Raw genomic sequence first — 18,492 nt, 5'->3', positions numbered from 1 at the left:
ATATTTATTGAATAAATCACTAACTAATCAATCATTAGAAGTCTGAATTAGTCGTCCTTTAAAAAAATATTTTGAGAGTCAAAATGATTTACTGTGAGTTAACAACTTACATACAAACCCAGAAATGTTTCAGAAAATATGTTTAATGCATATTGAAATTAATTTATTTGGTAGAAACATAATAAAATTATTTCATACACAGAAAACAGGACATTCTGCAAAATATGCCAAGGTAATATAGGATGATATTATGAAAAGAATGTGTTGAATAGTCTCTGAAACAACTACTCACTAAACAATTACAATTTTTTCTTAAAAAAAAATCACCAGAACTTTTCATTCAACAATTATCTTAAGGGAAATCAGATATAACTTAGTTTTTAATGTAATTTTATCTGGAATTTTAAACATTTTTCTTTGAAAATGTATTTAGTTTTGCTACCAGGATAACTAAGTCCTAATAATATTCTAAGTAACAACAGTCTTGCAACTTTGGGTATTTAAATTTGCTTGCGCAGAGAAAAAAAAATGCTGGAGAGAAAAAAAAATTGTTCCCTGCCCTCTTACAAAGACTATAGCACCGCTACTTAATCCCAGATGCAGGCAGCTTAAAAGCTTATCCGAGGAATTGCCTATAATTTAATTAATTACTCACCATTTAATAGACTGTTGGTTAGTAAGGGATACATCTTAAAAGGGATGTATAAAATGTACCTGCGGGCTCAGTAGTCAATATTGTCACACTAAGTAGCAATGGAAAGGTACCATGTCCAAAAACCATTTGTATTTAAATATAATAATTCATTTAAAAGAAAGAAAAAGGATTACTCCTAAATGTGTTAAGAAGAAATGAGGAAAGAGAGTAGCAGTGATTGGAGTAGCGGCCAAGCACTGGACTTAAGAGATGCAGGTGCTGGTTCTGGTTCTGCCAGCGGCTGCCTTTGTGATCTTGAGCCAGTCATTTAAATACTGCAGGTTTTATTTTCCCATCTGTAATATAAAATGACTGAACCAGATGATTTCCCAAATCCTTTCCAGGTTCTGAGATTTGATACACCTCTTCTGTAAGAAACTGCTCATCTCCTTCACCATAGATTCATTTTCAATCCCTACACGGAAGCTCGCAGAAGAGGGTATATATCCATCTAGAACAGTCAGGGAGAGCTTCAAAACGATATAGAGCTGGGCCCTGGGGGATATTAACAGTCAGGAAGGCAAAGGGAAGAAGAAAAAAAAGACAAGGGGAACAAAAAGGGCTGAGGGCCCCACAGGCCTGACGTTGCCTACTCCCTGCCCTACGATCATCTTTACTAGTGTTTGCTTGTGGTTGGGAGAGGCTGTGTGGCTGGTTACAACATATGAGAAGAACAGACTCATGTCACTTCTATGCTGAGCATCACTAGATGTGCAAGGTTCCCCAGAGCTCTCTTTTATCCCCTCTGGCCAAACGACTAGCAGTGTTTGAAACGAAGGCTGCTCTTCAGCCTGGCCCTGAGCAGCTTTTGTAAGGCAGAGCCCCTGATAACTAAAATAACATATGACTCCAGTAGACGATAAATTGTTTTAAGCCACCTGAGGTATGGGGGTTGTTTGTTGCTACTGGATAACCTAGCTCCTGAACATTCCCAAGGGTGAAACCTAAGGCCGATGAGAAAAGGTGCCTCCATCTTCGCTGCAGCTCAAAGCCTGCTCCCCTGCTCAGCTCACCCTAAGCGGTCAAAGACAAAGGCATGCGCAGAACCACTCAGAGGCCTATTCATTTGCAAGAGCCGGTTCATTGAAATCTTTCACTGGCTCCTCTTCAGCCTCTTGTCCTTTAAGCTTGCAAAACTGGGATTGTGCTAAGACACAAAAGCTTTGAGAAAGAGATGAAGTGAGGCTATGTGCAAACTAGAAAAACACTCTTCTCTCTATTTACCCATTGAGGCAGAGAACTGGGGGCAGAATTTAATGAATGACTAGGCTTGAAAGACATCGGAGCATAATACAAATACACTGCAAAAAGAGTCTTAAAGAGAGAAGATATGTTTAGACTTACAGTTTGTACTTCCCTTAGGTTAATTCTTATCTTGGGTCTAAAGACAGCTTTGTTTTTTCTTCTAGATTCAAAGACTCCTCTTTTGAAGATCATCACTGCCATCTGCCTCAAAAAGCAGAATTATACATGAAATAACAATGAGATGTACTTCCCAACTACTAATATTAAGTATTTAATCAGCTGTAGAGTGTGGTAAATTTCTTTTATTTCATGAAATTTGTATACCTTTATTGTGGCCTCTCTAAAATATCTTCGCGATTCTTCCTGGGATTTTGAGGAACTCATTAATTCCAGTTGCCTTAACTCATCAATTTTAGCCAAAGCACGCCGAGCAAATGCCTACATGCGATTAAAATAAATTTAATTCATAAATCAGAATATAGCGATTAAAATGTATAAAGACAATATGTTTTGTTCTCCTAGGCATTCGATTTAATCTGTGAATTAAGCTCTAAGTTAATGCTGACTCCTTTTATCTAGTCTATCATTTTCTTTAAGAACCATTAAACTCTCCAATAAATGGTGAGATAAGGTAACTTTATGAATTATGAAATTTTAAAAAGGAAAGCTGAAATATGACTTCAACAGTAGCTCCATACAGACTATCGCTTCTCAGCATTTGGCACTGCATGTCCTCACGTGTGCGTGCACACACACACACACGCGCGTGTGCGTCCTCAGTTGCTCTTCTCAAATCCCAATCTTCCTATCGTGACATGCTGTATTATCTACCTAACTGTTCACATTGACCACCAAACTGTGACTTCCTGAAAGGATCTTACTCATTTTTGTGTCTCCAGTACGCAGCACACTGTGTTTAATAAATATCTGAAGGAAGGAAGAAGGGAGGCTTTCTTATTTAATCATATCACCATTATTATAATCCTCTAGAGATAACAAATGAGTTCAAGGGAGTTATTAAGAACTCAATAACAAGAGTTCATGTCCCTTATTTCACCATCTCTTTGAAATATTTCATTCACCATTTGTAATTTTTAATGAAGATGCTTCTAGACCAACCACAATATTAACATATATGAAGGGTTACATTTTCCAATAAAGAAAAATCCCAAATGGGATCAAATGGCCAAAACGCTATAAAAGTTTCATTCCTTAATAATCTTAATAGCTACAGAACAAAATATGCCACCACTAGTACACTGAAGTTAACTATATATATATATATATATATGATGAGTTGTCTTTCTGGAATCTATCTTGAGCTATACAAGTAACCCATGAAGGTTGAATTAGGCTGTTCCTCTGCCTATGTGCCACCAGCATCTAACCCTTCAGAATTAGTTCTGGCAGGAAAAACTAAATGGAACTGTGAATTGGCCAGATGATTTATTTATGGTTGTTAACAAGATATGAACAGGCATGTGCACAGTCATGAAGGCAGTCCTACACAAGACTTCCAGCCAAAGAGGTTGACTAGAGCAGAAGTCCAGCTTATGCCCCACATACCAAACCGTGCACCCTCATGCAGGAACGTGTTGGCCCAAACGAAGGGGTGCTTATTTCTCATTCTCACCAAGGCCCCATCCACTGACCAAGCCAGGTATCATGTAATGTAGAGAAGGTGCCTTTTTCAGATTTACACTGGGGTGCTCTACAGGCCAATAGAAGCTCTGGAGTGTATATATATATACACACACACACACACACATAAATTTTATATATATATATATATAATTTTTTTTTGAGATGGAGTTTCACTCTTGTTGCCCAGGCTGGAGTGCAATGGTGCGATCTCAGCTCACTGCAACTTCAGCCTCCCGGGTTCCTGCCTCAGCCTCTTGAGTAGCTGGGACTACAGGCACCCACCACCATGCCTGACTAATTTTTGTATTTTTAGTAGAGACAAGGTTTTGCCATGCTGGCCAAGCTGGTCTTGAACTCCTGACCTCAGGTGATCCACCCGCCTTAGCCTCCCAAAGTGCTGGGATTACAGGCATGAGCCACCATGCCCAGCCTGAAGTTAAGTTATATTTCAAGTACTCAATCAAAAAGATATGAAAGAAGGAAAAACAAAAAAAAATAGAGTGTATTAAATGGTCGTTAGAAGGTGTATTCAATTAGCTGGGGATAGTGGTGTGCATCTGCAGTCTCAGCTACTTCAGAGACTAAGACTGCAGTGAGCCGTGATCAGACCACTATACTCCAGCCTGGGCAACAGAGCAAGACTCTGTCTTAAAAAAGAAAGAAAAAAAACAAAAGAAAAAGAAAGTGTATTAAATGGTGGTTAGCAGAGAAAAGCAAGACAAGAGTGTACTAAGTCATAAGGAACACAAAACTAAACGAGGAGGGACGGCGGCTTGTGTCCAAGAGCAAAATGAGGATGGAAAGACAGCAGACAGAAATTTTTGAGATCTATTGCACAGCATGGTGATCATAGTTAACAACAATGTATTGCATATTTCAAAATTGCTAATGAATAGATTTTAAGTGTTCTCACTACAAGAAAAAGGCATGTGAGAAGATGAATATGTTAATTAGCTTAATATAATCATTCCACAGTGTATACATCCAACAAAACATCACATTGTACCTCCTAAGTATATACAATTATTACTTGTCATTTAAAAATAAAAATCTTAATTTAAAAAAATCCAAAAATCTTACTCAGAAAAGGAGCAAAAGAAGGTGAAAGTGAATAGAGAATAAAGGAGAGACCAGAAAGGAGAGCGAGAGAAACAGAATGGAAAAGCCAAACAAATTTGTGCAAATAAAGCCTTGAACTTTTGTGTTTGCTTCATTTCAATTCTTTGGTTGGGTTTTGTTTTTCCCCTTGCAGACATCTAAGGAAGAAAACGCTGGATACGCTCTATTTTTAAAATATTGGGCCTGGGCATGGTGGCTCACACCTGTAATTATGAGAGGCCAAGGCAGGCAGATCACCTGAGGTCAGGAGTTCAAGATCAGCCTGGCCAACGTGGAAAAACCCTGTCTCTACTAAAAATACAAAAATTAGCTGGGCATGGGTGGCACATGCCTGTAATTTCAGCTACTCAGGAGGCTGAGTCAGGAGAATCGCTTGAACATGGGAGGCAGACGTTGCAGTGAGCCAAGATCACGTCACTGCACTCCAGCCTGGGCAACAGAGCGAGATTCCATCTCAAAAAAAAAAAAAATTCGACTCCTCAGAGTTAAAAAGCAGCATACCTCTCCATGAATTCCGGCTTGGCAGTCATAGCAGCACTGGCAAACAGCTGCGTAGAGAGTAGTGCGCCATGTCAAGTACCTGAGCGACAGGAGCGGGACCAAGGACTCCATACACATGCTGGCCCACAGGAGATACTCTAAGGCCTGCAAAATAAAGGGCACCATTGGATTTGTTTTCATTTTAAGCTAATAATGATAATTGTATTAAATATAATCAAATTCTAAGTTGTGAGCACAAGTTGCTGATTACTTAAACCAAAAATACCATAAATAACATGTCAAGAAGAAACAAGCATTTAAAAAGTAAAAGATAATTTAAAGAACTCAAAATTTCAAGCCATTTTGGAAGACATTCTAAAATGTCTTTTTGTTTGTTTGTTTTTAGAGAGTCTTGCTCTGTCATCCAGGCTGGAGTGCAATGGCACAATTGCAGCTTACTGCAACCTCCGCCTCCTAGGTTCAATTGATTCTCATGCCTCAGCCTCCTAAGTAACTGGAACTACAGGTGTGCACCACCATGCCCGGCTAATTTTCTATTTTAGTAGAGAGGAGGTTTTATCACGTTGACCACCCTGGTCTTGAACTCCTGACCTCAAGTGATCCAGCTGCCTAGGCCTCCCAAAGTGCTGGAATGACAGGCATGAGCCACTGCACCCGGCCTATCTTGTCTTCTTAGAAGCTTCTCCGCTCATTTTTATTAATATTTATCATGTCAACAGTAGTCTAGGAATTAACTCCAATGATACAATTGTTATTTGTTAGCGTGGAACCAGTACATTATTCTGAAGATTAGCTGGTATAGGGGGTAAGGAAAATGAAAAAGGCTTACAGCCTGGGGCCTGCGGTGCTTAGTAGAAATGGTCCAAGATTAGAATCAAATAAACCGGAATTTCAGTCCCAATTTTACCACCTAGTGACTGGATCATTTTACCTCTTTAGGGCTCAATTTTCTCATCTGTAAAATGGGTATTTTTTCACATCACAATAGTGTTGTTACGGAGAAAGAGATAATGTACATGACGTGCTAGGAAAATACTTCCACAATCTAAAATAAAATCCACCTTGATATACCTCCAGTGCATTAGTCCTCATCATGCCTTCCAGCACAGCACAAGGCAGTCCAAAACTCACTTCTAAATTACAGCCATCCAGAAATCTAAAAACACTTATGCAGTCTGCCCTCTCCCTCGGCTCTCTCATCCAGGGTAAATATCCCCAAGTACTTCCATCCCTCACGGAACTGCACTGCCCTTCTCCACCATGATTGGCCTTCTGTGGCTTTGCCCCAGGTTGCCAGCATCCTTTCAGGGTGTATGGCTAGACCACAGTACAGTGAATGCTCTCAGTCCCTGGCTATGGACACTGTACCTCTTCTAAATTAGACTGAGGTTGATTCATTGCTGTTTTTGTTGTTGCTGCCATTGTTATTGTTGTGAACTTTGTGAACTGATACAAAATTAATCATATCACCAGAAACCCTTGAATTTTTCTCACATTTGCTGCTCCCTAACAATCTCTATTTCAGATTTTTGCATTTGGATTGTTGTGGTTTGGGTTGGGTGGTATATGATTAAGCCATGCCTAAATTTTCCCTTTAAATTCACATCTTTCTAAAATCCTTCAGGACTCCTGGTATTAGAAATGTCACATTTCAAAATAAAAATAGCTCCAGTTAACAATTGTTCACATTGTATTTGATTTGTTTATGGAAAATCAAAGTTTTTTGTGCCAGAAGGGATCTTAAAAGTAACCTAGCTTGACTCCATGAGGCTAAACTCATTCTAAGCAAAAGAGCTGGGGCTGAAACTCAGGTCTTTGAACTCCCCAGTGCAGTGTTCTTTCCACTACACAGAGGAGCCTTGACAAAGGGGAGAAGCTCACCATAAACCACATAGGGTTATGAAAAACTATCTTTCAAGTTTAAACAGGAAAAGCCATTTTCAAAATATGACTCAATTTGTAGCATTTTTTTCTTACCCTTAAAAGCTACAAATAATTGTTTCTATTAATTAAAAAAAATTAAAATGATACATCAGGACTATTCTCTTCATGGGAAAAAAAAAAAAAAAAAAAAAAACCTTTGAAAAGTCAAATGATATCCATATCCAAAACATGGCCCCAGCAAGAGCATGTTGCAGGTGTTCAGCAGGAAACATACACACGATTAATCAGCTCAGCCACAGGATGGCGCTGCAGCCTCATTTATATCAGTTTACACCATTTAAAGAAAATGACAAGCAATTTCAAAGTTGGGACTTAAAGTTTATGTAATGGTATGTGAAATAATTTGACAGTAATTGTTCAAGCCACATACATTGTCAAACTACTTCAGTTTCATAGTAAAATGAAACAGAAATCAATCGTTTCTTAGAATGAACAGATTCTAGATGTATTCTTTAATGTTTGCTGAGTACTATACTACAGTTTTAAGTGCCACCAAAGAAACTACTCCATAAACAAAAGCAAAATGGTCGTATGTCCTCAGGGAAAGAGGTTTCAGAAGTCTGACCACCCTCTATTCCCTAAGCTTATGCTGGTGACCTGCTGCAGCACTAGGGAAGAGCCCCTGGTTAGTTCTCGCTTTCAGGATGTCGTTAGGAAGACAGGGTTATATCAGAAAACATCAACCCCTTCTCTGCAGCTTCTCCATTTGAGTAAGTAAACCAAAATAGAATGGGTCATGATGGGATTCCATTTAGTCAACAGACGTGCATTATTCTAACGGTACAGGGTGACATTGTCCCTGGTCTCAGTACATCTCTGACTAGATGTGTGACCCTCAGCAAAGTAACTTTCCCAGCCTCAGCTCGCTTATCTATTCCATAAGATAGAGGTAATGGCCAGGCGCGAAGGCTCACACCTGTAATCCCAGCACTTTGGGAGGCTGAGGTGGGCGGAACACGAGGTCAGGAGATCGAGACCATCCTGGCTAACACAGTGAAACCCCGTCTCTACTAAAAATACAAAAAAAATTAGCCGGGCGTGGAGGCGGGCGCTTGTAGTTCCAGCTACTGGGGAGGCTGAGGCAGAAGAATGGCGTGAACCTGGGAGGCGGAGCTTGCAGGAAGCCAAGACCGCACCACTGCACTCCAGCCTGGGTGACAGAGCGAGACTCTGTCTCAAAAAAATATGTATATATATTAGAGAGAGAGAGAGGTAATAACAGCAGTTTTCTCAAAGTGGTGCTGTGAAGATTACATGTGAGGATAAATGAAAGCGCTTACAAGCATGCTTGATGACAGGAGATTCATTCAATCAATGCTAATGATGATGATGCTCCTGCCCACCTCATAAGTCTTTCACAGGACCTAGCACACACTACAGATTCAATAAGAATAACAAAAGCTAGCCATCATGCCTAGATCCTATACAAACGGGAGTTTAGACAGTGTGAGGAGCCCAGGTCTATTTCTCCTTCCGTCTTATGCTATAACATACTTGAACTCTGAAGTCACTACAGAATTCAAATCCCTCAGACCCAGGACATCTCACACATGGTGGGACCTCCAAGGACTTGTCTCCATTAAATGGACCCATCAAATCCATTTTTAGCCTCAGCTCAGGAATCAATTTACCATCTGGGGGTCTGGGAATTACTGGTGAAAATTATTAATTTCCTTGAAACTTACTATATTGAACAAACAGAAAGAATGTCATTCAGATCTCCAAGTGCCAAATGTACAACCACCCACCACCCCAAAATTATTGCATCCCTCACCTCCCATTCCCATCTCACAAGACTGGCACCACAGAACTATACTCAATTTGGGCTAGGCGCCATGGCTCACGCCTGTAATCCCAGCACTTTGGGAGGCTCGAGGTGGGCAGATCACTGGAAGTCAGGGGTTCGAGACCAGCCTAGCCAATATGATGAAACTCCATCTCTACTGAAAATACAAAAAATTAGCCGGGCGTGGTGGTGGGTGCCTGTAATCCCAGCTACTCACGGGCTGAGGCAGGAGAATCACTTGAACCCAGGAGGCAGATGTTGCAGTGAGCTAAGATGGTGCCACTGCACCTAGCCTGGGCGACAGAGCAAGACTCAGTCTCAAAAAAAAAAAGGAAAAAAAGAACTATCAGAAAATATCAACCCCTTCTCTGCAGCTTCTCCATTTGAGTAAGTAAACCAAAATAGAATGAGTCATGATGGGATTCCATTTAGTCAACAGACGTGCATTATTCTAACGGTATAGGGTGACATTGCCCCTGGTCTCAGTACATCTCTGACTAGATGTCTCATTTTACAGGCAATTTTTTAGTATCATTTTACAGGCAATTTAAGTTTTGAAATATAATTAACAAAAGAATAATTTTAGTGGCATAATTTATGTACCCTGTGCTTTTATTAATTCATATAAAATATTATTGGTTCCCATGGTTTCCTTATGGTTGAAAAACTGAAGATTTATCTCCTAATAAGATTAGAATACATATTTAATCAGCATGACAAGATACTCAACTATCCTTATTTTACCAGAGACAAACTCAAGGTATATGAGGCAGAGAGGAAATGTCTTACAAAGGTTATGAATAAGAAATTATTTTAAGATGACTGTCACTTTAAAATTCTCTCAGCATTAACAAGCACAAACACTAACAGTCAAATGTTGGCACAGACATCTCTGCCCTTCAAAGCTTTGGCAGCAAGCACTGCAGCAGACCAAACTATGATGGTCCTGTGAAGCTGTGTTTGTTGTTGTTACACCAAGAGCAACCAGAGTATGCAAATTCTCTTTAGGAAATCATGTGGAACTGAATGTAGCATCATTGCAATAGTCTGTAGGCCAAGTTTACATTAGACCTGGGACAGTCCCCCCTCAATTTAATTCACACTCAGAAAGCTGGCACAGAGCTTCAAGTCACTGTCTGTCATAGAGTTTTTTTTAATTTGAGAAGCAAAACAGAGAGAGAACACATAATTAATGTTATCCATTGAGCATGCAAATTTCTTTACTTCCATTTTTATTTTTCAAATGTTGTCAGCTTTTAAGATACTTGGCTATGCTTTGAGGAAATAAGAAAAAACGTATCTCTCCTGAGTGTTAGAATATTCAGGGTAAGGTTCTGCATGGAATAAAGAATAAAAGTAGTCATGTTTCAGATGCCAGCAACAACTCAAGCTGGGTCGCAACGGGAGTATGTTCGCCCTTCTTGGCCTACATTCCAATAACTGGAAAATTAATACAGGGAATAAATATGTCTCCCGCGGACAAAAACGCTACCAACATTGTAGGGAAGTCAATAGAAGTGTCAGCAACTTCCTCAAGCTAACACTGAGCAGTGAGTACTGGTAAGAATCTTATTATAAAATAGTCTCCTTGCCTTCGTCATGCAGCTGGGTTAGAGTTTAAGTGTGCATTCACCCGATTAGCATGCAGGCCAGAAGTGGAAGCGCTTCAAGCAGAATAAAATCCAAGCTCCATATCATGACATAAAGGGGGTAACCATAGTTTATCATCCAAACCAGGACACCTTTTTTAAATTTTCTATTTTATTTTATTTGAGACAGAGTCTTGTTCTGTCACTCAGGCTAGAGTGCAAAGTGGCATGATCTCGGCTCTCTGCAACCTCTGCCTCCCAGGCTCAAGCAATCTTCCCACCTCAGCCTCCCAAGAAGCTGGGACTACAGGCATGTGCCACCAGGTCCAGCTAATTTTTGCATTTTTTGTAAAGACGGGGTTTTGCAATGCTGGCCAAGCTGGTCTCTAACTCCTGGCCTCAAGTGATCTGCCTGTCTAGGTCTCCCAAAGTGCTAGGATTACAGGTGTAAGCTACTGCACCCGGCCCAGGCCACTTTTACTAGTAAAAGTGGGCGCTACTGATAATTACTAACAGGACAACAGGCATAAACCAGGACTTTGCTGGGCAAGCCAGGATGGGTGGTCACCCTACCTAAAGCTATACTAACCAGATGGATGTTCACTATCAAGTGTGACAAGTACGACTATCTGAGACACAGAGAATACTGACATCCTCAGGAATTTCCTTTCTTTTCATTAACATTTTATCATCTATATTTTAACATATGATCCCTATTAAAGCAAAACTAAGAATAATAATGCTATATAATATATATTTACTAAATTTTATATTATATAATTCTCCAAATATTCCTTGTTTAACATTCAATATACTGCGTAATGAAAGCCTTAAGAAAAACAGAACAGGAAATAGAGGGGAAAACATTTGTTCAGTACATTTCATACCTTGGAAGACTGACCTATGGCCATCAGTTTTCTGCAAATGGTGTAAATATAAATGGTACCTGGATGGAGAAAATGATTGTTAACATGTTGTACAGTCAAATGATAGAAATTTTATATTCCAATTTCTGTGGTTCAAGTCTGTAGTTCCCAAAACAACTGATCTCATGAGAAAGTCTGATAAATGGTACACAGAGTCATACTCATCATAATTTTTCGTGTAACTTGTAAACAAAATCATTAAAATAATTAATATGGCCATATTTTAAATATGTTGACACAAGAATCTTTTAGTCTCATTTTACAGGCAATTTAAGTTCTGAAGTATAACGAACAAAAGAATAATCCTAGTGGCATAATTTATGTACCTTGTGCTTTCATTAATTCATATAAAATATTACTGGTTCCCAGCTGGGTGCAGTGGCTATGCCTGTAATCCCAGCACTTTGGGAGCCTGAGGCAGGCGGATCACGAGGTCAGGAGTTCAAGGCCAGCTGGGCCAATATGGTGAAACCCCTTTCTACTAATAATACAAAAATTAGCAGGAGGTGGTGGCATGCACCTGTAGTCTCAGCTACTCGGGAGGCTGAGGCAGAAAAATTGCTTGAACCTGAGAGGCGGAGATTAGAGTGAGCCGAGATCGTGCCACTGCACTCTAGCCTGGGCGACAGAGCAAGACTCCATCTCAAAAAGATACATATTATTGGTTCCCATGGTTTCCTTATGGTTGAGAAACTAAAGATTTATCTCCAAATAAGATCAGAATACATATTTAATCAGCATGGCAAAATACTCAACAAGGAAACTCATAATAATTTAAAAATTGCAATGTATAACAGGTCACATTATATTCACTCTCGGACTCATATAACATTTTTCCCATCATTAAGGTGTGTCCTATAAGCATTCTAATGAAAAACAGCATTTCCAACACCTAAGTAAGGTTACTCAAGTATGCTTTTTTGTCAGACCATTAATTAAAAGAGGATAGAAGGCTGGAGGGAGGGTTGAAGACAGGAGTGGGGAACATCACTATACTTCTCTCTGCATACAAGCAGTTTATCAAGCTATAAACATAACCAAAAGATGGTAACATGCTTTTAAAAGGCATGTAATTATAACAGGAGTCTAAATATTTTCTATAAAGTATCTAATATTTGTAACCATAAAAGTTCAACAGTTATGAATTCTATGTTCAGGTTTAAACTTTAAAAGCTTCTGATGGCCGGGCATGATGGCTCACACCTGTAATCCCAGCACTTTGGGAGGCCGAGGCGGACAAAACACCTGAGGTCAGGAATTCGAGACCAGCCTGGCCAATGTGGAGAAAACCCATCTCTACTAAAAATACAAAATTAGCTAGGCATGATGGTGTGCACCTGTAATCCCAGCTACTCAGGAGACTGAGGCAGGAGAATCGCCTAAGCCCAGGTGACAGAGGTTGCAGTGAGCCAAGATCGCGCCACCGCACTCCAGCCTGGGTGACAGAGCAAATCTCCATCTCAAAAAAATGAATAAATAAAAAGTTTGTGAGAAAATGGCAACTGCACCAAAACATCTATCACTTGATTAAAACACAACTATGAGCATCATAAACATCAATTACACAAATCAGTGACCCCCCAAATTGAACAAACTTTAAACTTAAATGTATAGTACCCTAAATTTCATAGAGAATGCAATTGGTCCTTAATGCTCAGGGACTCGGCATTATCTGTCTGACTACCCCCAGCACCTGCAGTTATTCATTCCACTGAAGATCCACTGGGGAAGAAACCACACGACTAATAACAACTCGAGCTCAGCAGACTTATCTCGATGAGGCTTTGTTGACCTCTACTCTTTATCTTTTTCATTTCTTTTTTTTTTTTTTTTTTTTTTTTTTTTTTTTTGAGATAGAGTCTCGCTCCGTCACCCAGGCTGGAGTACAGTGGTGCAATCTCGGCTTACCGCAACCTCCACCTCTTGGGTTCAAGTGATTCCCGTGCCTCAGGCTCTCGAGTAGCTGGGATTACAGGCACTTGCCACCATGCTCAGCTAATTTTTGTATTTTTAGTAGAGACGGGATCTGGCCATGTTGGCCAGGCAGGCCTCGAACTCCTGACCTCAAGTGATCTGGCTTCCCAAAATACTGGGATGAGAGGCATAAGCCACCATTCCTGGCCTCTACTCTTCATCTTTAAAAATAAAATTGTATAAGTGTTTCTTTGTAGGAAAAAAAAATAGTCACCAGGTAAAAATATGCACAGGAAACACATGCCTGTCCACAAAACATGTGATGAGGATGTAAGCCAGGAGCCTATATAAACATGCCAGTAACGGGGAACTAGGAACTCAGGAAGGCCTCAGGAGACTGCCCTCAAGAATGACAAGGGCCTTCTGTATTTCAAAAAGGTGCCTTTAACCTTTCCAGCCCTAAAAGGTTCTAATTGTAACTGAGTCCTTTGACAGTTCAAAATCTTGGCATGGCTCACAAATTCCTGCTGCAAAAGCCAGACTCGGAGAGTAAATGGTATCAGATGGAACACAGACTGAATCTTTATGATCTCAGGGTATTTCTGGAAGTTTGTCTGGCTTTGTTCCTTTTTGAGATGGAGTCTTGCTCTGTCACCCAAGCTGGAGTGCAGTGGCATGATCTTGGCTCACTGCAACCTCCGCCTCCCAGGTTCCAGCAAATCTCCTGCCTCAGCCTCCCGAGTAACCGGGATTACAGGCATGTACCACTACATCCAGCTAATTTTTGTATTTTTAGTAGAGTCCCAGTTTCACCATGTTATCCAGGCTGGTCTTGAACTCCTGACCTCAGGTGATCTGCCTGCCTTGGCCTCTCAAAGTGCTAGGATTACAGGTGTGAGCCACCGTGCCCAGCCTAAATTTTTATTTAAAAACCAAGATTGGTTAAATATTTGAAGAAACCAAGGCTGTGTGTGTGTATAACAGTCAATTAAAAGTAAATACAGTAAATGTCTAACTGAAAAGGTCAAACATATTTTGATAAGTTACCAAGGCACATTTGACCTTTTCAGTGAAATATAGTTTTGACTACTTAAATTCCAAATTGTCAAAACTTCAGGGTCTCTGCACTTGTTGATCCCCTAGTTGGAATGCCCTTCCACCAAATACCCAGAAACTTCACTATCCAAACTCCTTCAGGTCTTTGTTCCCCAGTCATCTCAGCAGCCCAGCCCCTGCTCTCTCTATCCCCTTCTGGCTTTGACTTTTCTCCATAGCACTCGTCACCATCTGACACAATTCAGTTTTGATTTGTTTAGCATCTCCCTGCAATGGAAGTCAGCATGAGAATGGATTTTGTCTATTGTCCACTCCTGTGTCCCTAGCACCTAGAACAATGCCTAGCATATGGTAGGCATTCAGTAAGTTTTAGATGAATAAATTAAAACAGGGAGAGTAGTTACTGAAACTAAGTATCTGTATCTCCCAGAACCCAGTAATTCCACTCCTGGGCACAGATCCAGAAAACTCTCGCACAGGTCTATAAAAGGACATGTGTAAGGATATTCATTGCAGAATTATTTGTGCAGTTAGAGAGGTCAGGCAAACCAGGTGCTCATCGCCAGGCCTGTATGGATATCTGGAATATAATTCAGCAGGCTGAGTTAATGAATTAGATTTACATACAGGAACTTAGCTAGATTCTAAAACCACAATATTCAGCAGGGAAAAAAATAGGAAACAGAATAAAATCTAGAGCACAATGCCATGTGTATTAAAAAAGAGAAAAAGAAAAAAGCACATACCAAGAAAAGGGTATCAAGGATACAGAAATAATCTTTTTTTTTTTTTTTTAAGACTATTGAGAGAGGCCGGGCATGGTGGCTCACACCTGTAATTCCAGCACTTCGGGAGGCGGAGGTGGGCGGATTGCCTAAGGCCAGGAGTTCAAGACCAGCCTGGCTACCATGGTAAAAAACCGTCTCTACTAAAAATACAAAAATTAGCCAGGTGTGGTGGTGCGTGCCTGTCATCCCAGCTACTCGGGAGGCTGAGGCAGGAGAATCGCTTGAACCTGGGAGGTGGAGGTTGCACTGAGCCAAGATCATGCCACTGCACTCCACCCTGGGCAACACAATGAGACTCCATCTCAAAAAAAAAAAAAAAAAAAGACTATTGAGAGAAATGTAATTCCAGTGCTTTGGAAGGCTGATGCAGAATGGCTTGAGACCAGGAGTTCAAGGCTCAAGACTGCAGTGATTGTGCCACACTGCACTCCACTCTGGGTGAGAAAGCGAGACCCTGTCTCAGACAATAAAATAAAAAATAAAGACTGTGTTTGGGTTGTGATCTTAAAAGGCGTAAAGACAGGCAATCATGCTCATTTCCACCACTCAAACAAGGGCTGACCATAGAGCTCAACCACTGGGCCTAACACAGAACTGCTGCTCCTTCTCTGTCCTGCCAAGATGTGTGAGAGATGGCAGTGGTGGTGCAGGTAACATCGAATCTCTGGAGGATGATCAGACACAAAAGCTTAATAATCACTGGACTGAAAAAATCTCATCAAAGTTGGCCTCATCTCTGGCAGCAAATGTAAAGTCTGATTTCAATCAAAATGTCAAAACATGACTTGGGGGTGGATGAGAAAGGAAAAGGCTAGACAATATACTTTCAGTTGCCATGGATGAGGGAAAATCCAATATGTTTCCTTGAAGTTATTTGATCCTGGCTTATGCACATCGAACACACTGTCATTATTATTTTCCTTTTAAAAACATATTATCCAGAGGACAATACAGTAAGTTGCAACTTTAAAATAGAGAAAAGCAAGTATTACATTTTTTAGCTGAGATTCATTTCTTCAGACATACACATAATGTACGTGTGTGTGTGTGTGTGTGTGTGTGTGTGTGTGTGTGTGTTCCTCAGCGCTTCTCACTCAAAATCAAGTAGGAGGAGAACGTCACTTTGTAGAAACCCAAAGCCAAGTTGTTTGAGGACAGGGCCAGTAAATGGGTGATGCTTAGAAGCAATCTAACCTGCACTGGTTCTTTGACCTTTCCCCATCTATATTTACTCGTTAACTGTGGCTCTGCTTTTTGAACACCCAACAGTGATTATTCCCACAGTCTCTGACCCTTTCCCCAGTGAAAACCCAAAGACATGCATTATTCATCCCAATTTAAAAGGACAAACATGTCATACAAATGTTGAAAAAAAATACAATCATCCTATTATGAAATGCATATGTTTTAAATCACAAGGTACTCAAGCTACTGTCAAACTTAGCATTGAAGTAACTTTCTGAAAGACACAATGGAAAATAAAATACATCAGCATATACCATTGAAGATAATCCAGCAAAGATGCTCCTGTGGCAGAGCCACCTGCATGATGAGCCTTAAGGACGACAAGATATGCAGACACTGGACCACAGATTCTTTATTCTGCAGGTTTTCATCACTGTCACAGACCAGCTGGTAGTTGCACATATTTTTGCCACTCAAAGCATGAAACTGAAACACACAGGAAAATAGAAATAGAAATAACTGACCAGGAACAGTAGCTCACGCCTGTAATCCCAGCACTTAGGGAGGCGAATCACCTGAGGTCAGGAGTTCGAGACCAGCCTGGCCAACATGGTGAAATCCTGTCTCTACTAAAAATACAAAAATTAGCTGAGCATGGTGGCACATGCTTGTAATCCTAGCTACTTAGGAGGCTGAGGCAGGAGAATCATTTGGATCTGGGAGGCAGAGGTTGCAGTGAGCCAAGATCGCGCCACTGCATTCCAGCCTGGGTGACAAGAGTGAAACTCCATCTCAAAAAAAAAAAAAAAAGAAAGAAAGAAAAGAAAGAAAAAGAAAAAAGAAATAGAAATAGAAATAACTTAGGAAAGCATTTCTCAGAATGTAAAAATCTAAAACGGAAACAATTATGGATAATTAATTTAATAGTGTAAAAAAACATGATAGATAGGTTTCTTTAAAACATCCATCTAGTTAAGACTAGCTTTCCTTAGTCAAAAGAAATTCAAAAAGAAAAAAAAAATCCTCTTGCCAAAAATACAGAATTGAATCAATTGTTATAAGCTCACCCAGTGGCATTTTAACTTATTTATTAATTCAGGTGTGATTATAACCATTTACACAATTCATTCAACAAACGTTTCTTGAGCACCTCTATTAGCCACACTCTGCTAGGCAACAGGGACTCCAGGATGAGGAAGAAACGGACGCTGCTCTTAGAGGAGGGAAAACAGTTCCAGGATCATGCCTCCAGGCTCAAGCAGCATTAAAGGGACTGCTGTGGTCACTGAATTGAAAGTATTTTGTAAGGTTGGATGAGACGGTTTAAAATAAAGAAGCGAGGCCGAGGCAGGCAGATCACCTGAGGTCAGGAGTTCAAGACCAGCCTGGCCAACATGAAGAAACCCCATCTCTACTAAAAATACAAAAATTTGCTGGGCATGGTGGTGCACACCTGTAATCCCAGCTACTTGGGAAGTTGAGGCAGGAGAATCACTTGGGCCCAGGAGGTGGAGGTTGCAGTGAGCCAAGATTACAGCACTACACTCCAGCTTGGGCAACAGAGTGAGCCTCTGTCTTAAAAAAAAAAAAAAAAAAAAAAATAGTGAGGCTATTATAGGGTGACCCAAGCTCAGAAAAATAGAGAGCATTCCATATATTCCCAGGAATTTGGAATTTAGCCAAAAGGCAAAGTCAATGGGTAGTGGAACAAAAAGACAGATTTCTACTTTAGAAATTAATTGGCCAGGCACGGTGGCTCACACCTGTAATCCCAGCACTTTGGGAGGCCAAGGCAGGAGGATCATGAGGTCAGGAGTTCAAGACCAGCCTGACCAACATGGTGAAACCCTGTCTCTACTAAAAATACAAAAATTAGCTGGGCGTGGTGGTGGGCACCTGTAATCCCAGCTACTCAGGAGGCTGAGGCATGAGAATCGCTTGAACCTGGGAGGCAGAGGTTGCAGTGAGCCGAGATCACACCACTGCACTCCAGCCTGGGCAACAGAGCAAGACCCCGTTAAAGAAAGAAAGAAAGAAAGAAAAGAAAGGGGGAAGGAAGGAAGGAAGGAAGGAAGGAAGGAAGGAAGGAAGGAAGGAGGAA

The 18,492-nt window shown here is 40.5% G+C and overlaps 1 protein-coding gene across 1 annotated transcript in view; it reads right to left on the bottom strand.

The window, feature by feature from the left end:
- Window positions 1-18,492, bottom strand: part of CFAP54 (cilia and flagella associated protein 54) — a 380,538-nt gene that overhangs the window by 346,489 nt on the left and 15,557 nt on the right. Inside the window, exons 4-8 of the mRNA XM_025402762.1 lie at window positions 16,706-16,877; window positions 11,410-11,468; window positions 5,204-5,347; window positions 2,264-2,377; window positions 2,039-2,140 (exon numbers count right to left, since the gene is read on the bottom strand). Of these exons, the coding sequence (XP_025258547.1) occupies window positions 2,039-2,140; window positions 2,264-2,377; window positions 5,204-5,347; window positions 11,410-11,468; window positions 16,706-16,877 (591 nt within the window). The remainder of the gene's footprint in view (window positions 1-2,038; window positions 2,141-2,263; window positions 2,378-5,203; window positions 5,348-11,409; window positions 11,469-16,705; window positions 16,878-18,492) is intronic.

This window comes from Theropithecus gelada, chromosome 11 (assembly GCF_003255815.1).
Source record: "Theropithecus gelada isolate Dixy chromosome 11, Tgel_1.0, whole genome shotgun sequence".
Classification (NCBI taxonomy): domain Eukaryota; kingdom Metazoa; phylum Chordata; class Mammalia; order Primates; family Cercopithecidae; genus Theropithecus; species Theropithecus gelada.
This window is presented reverse-complemented; position numbering and strand designations above follow the sequence as displayed.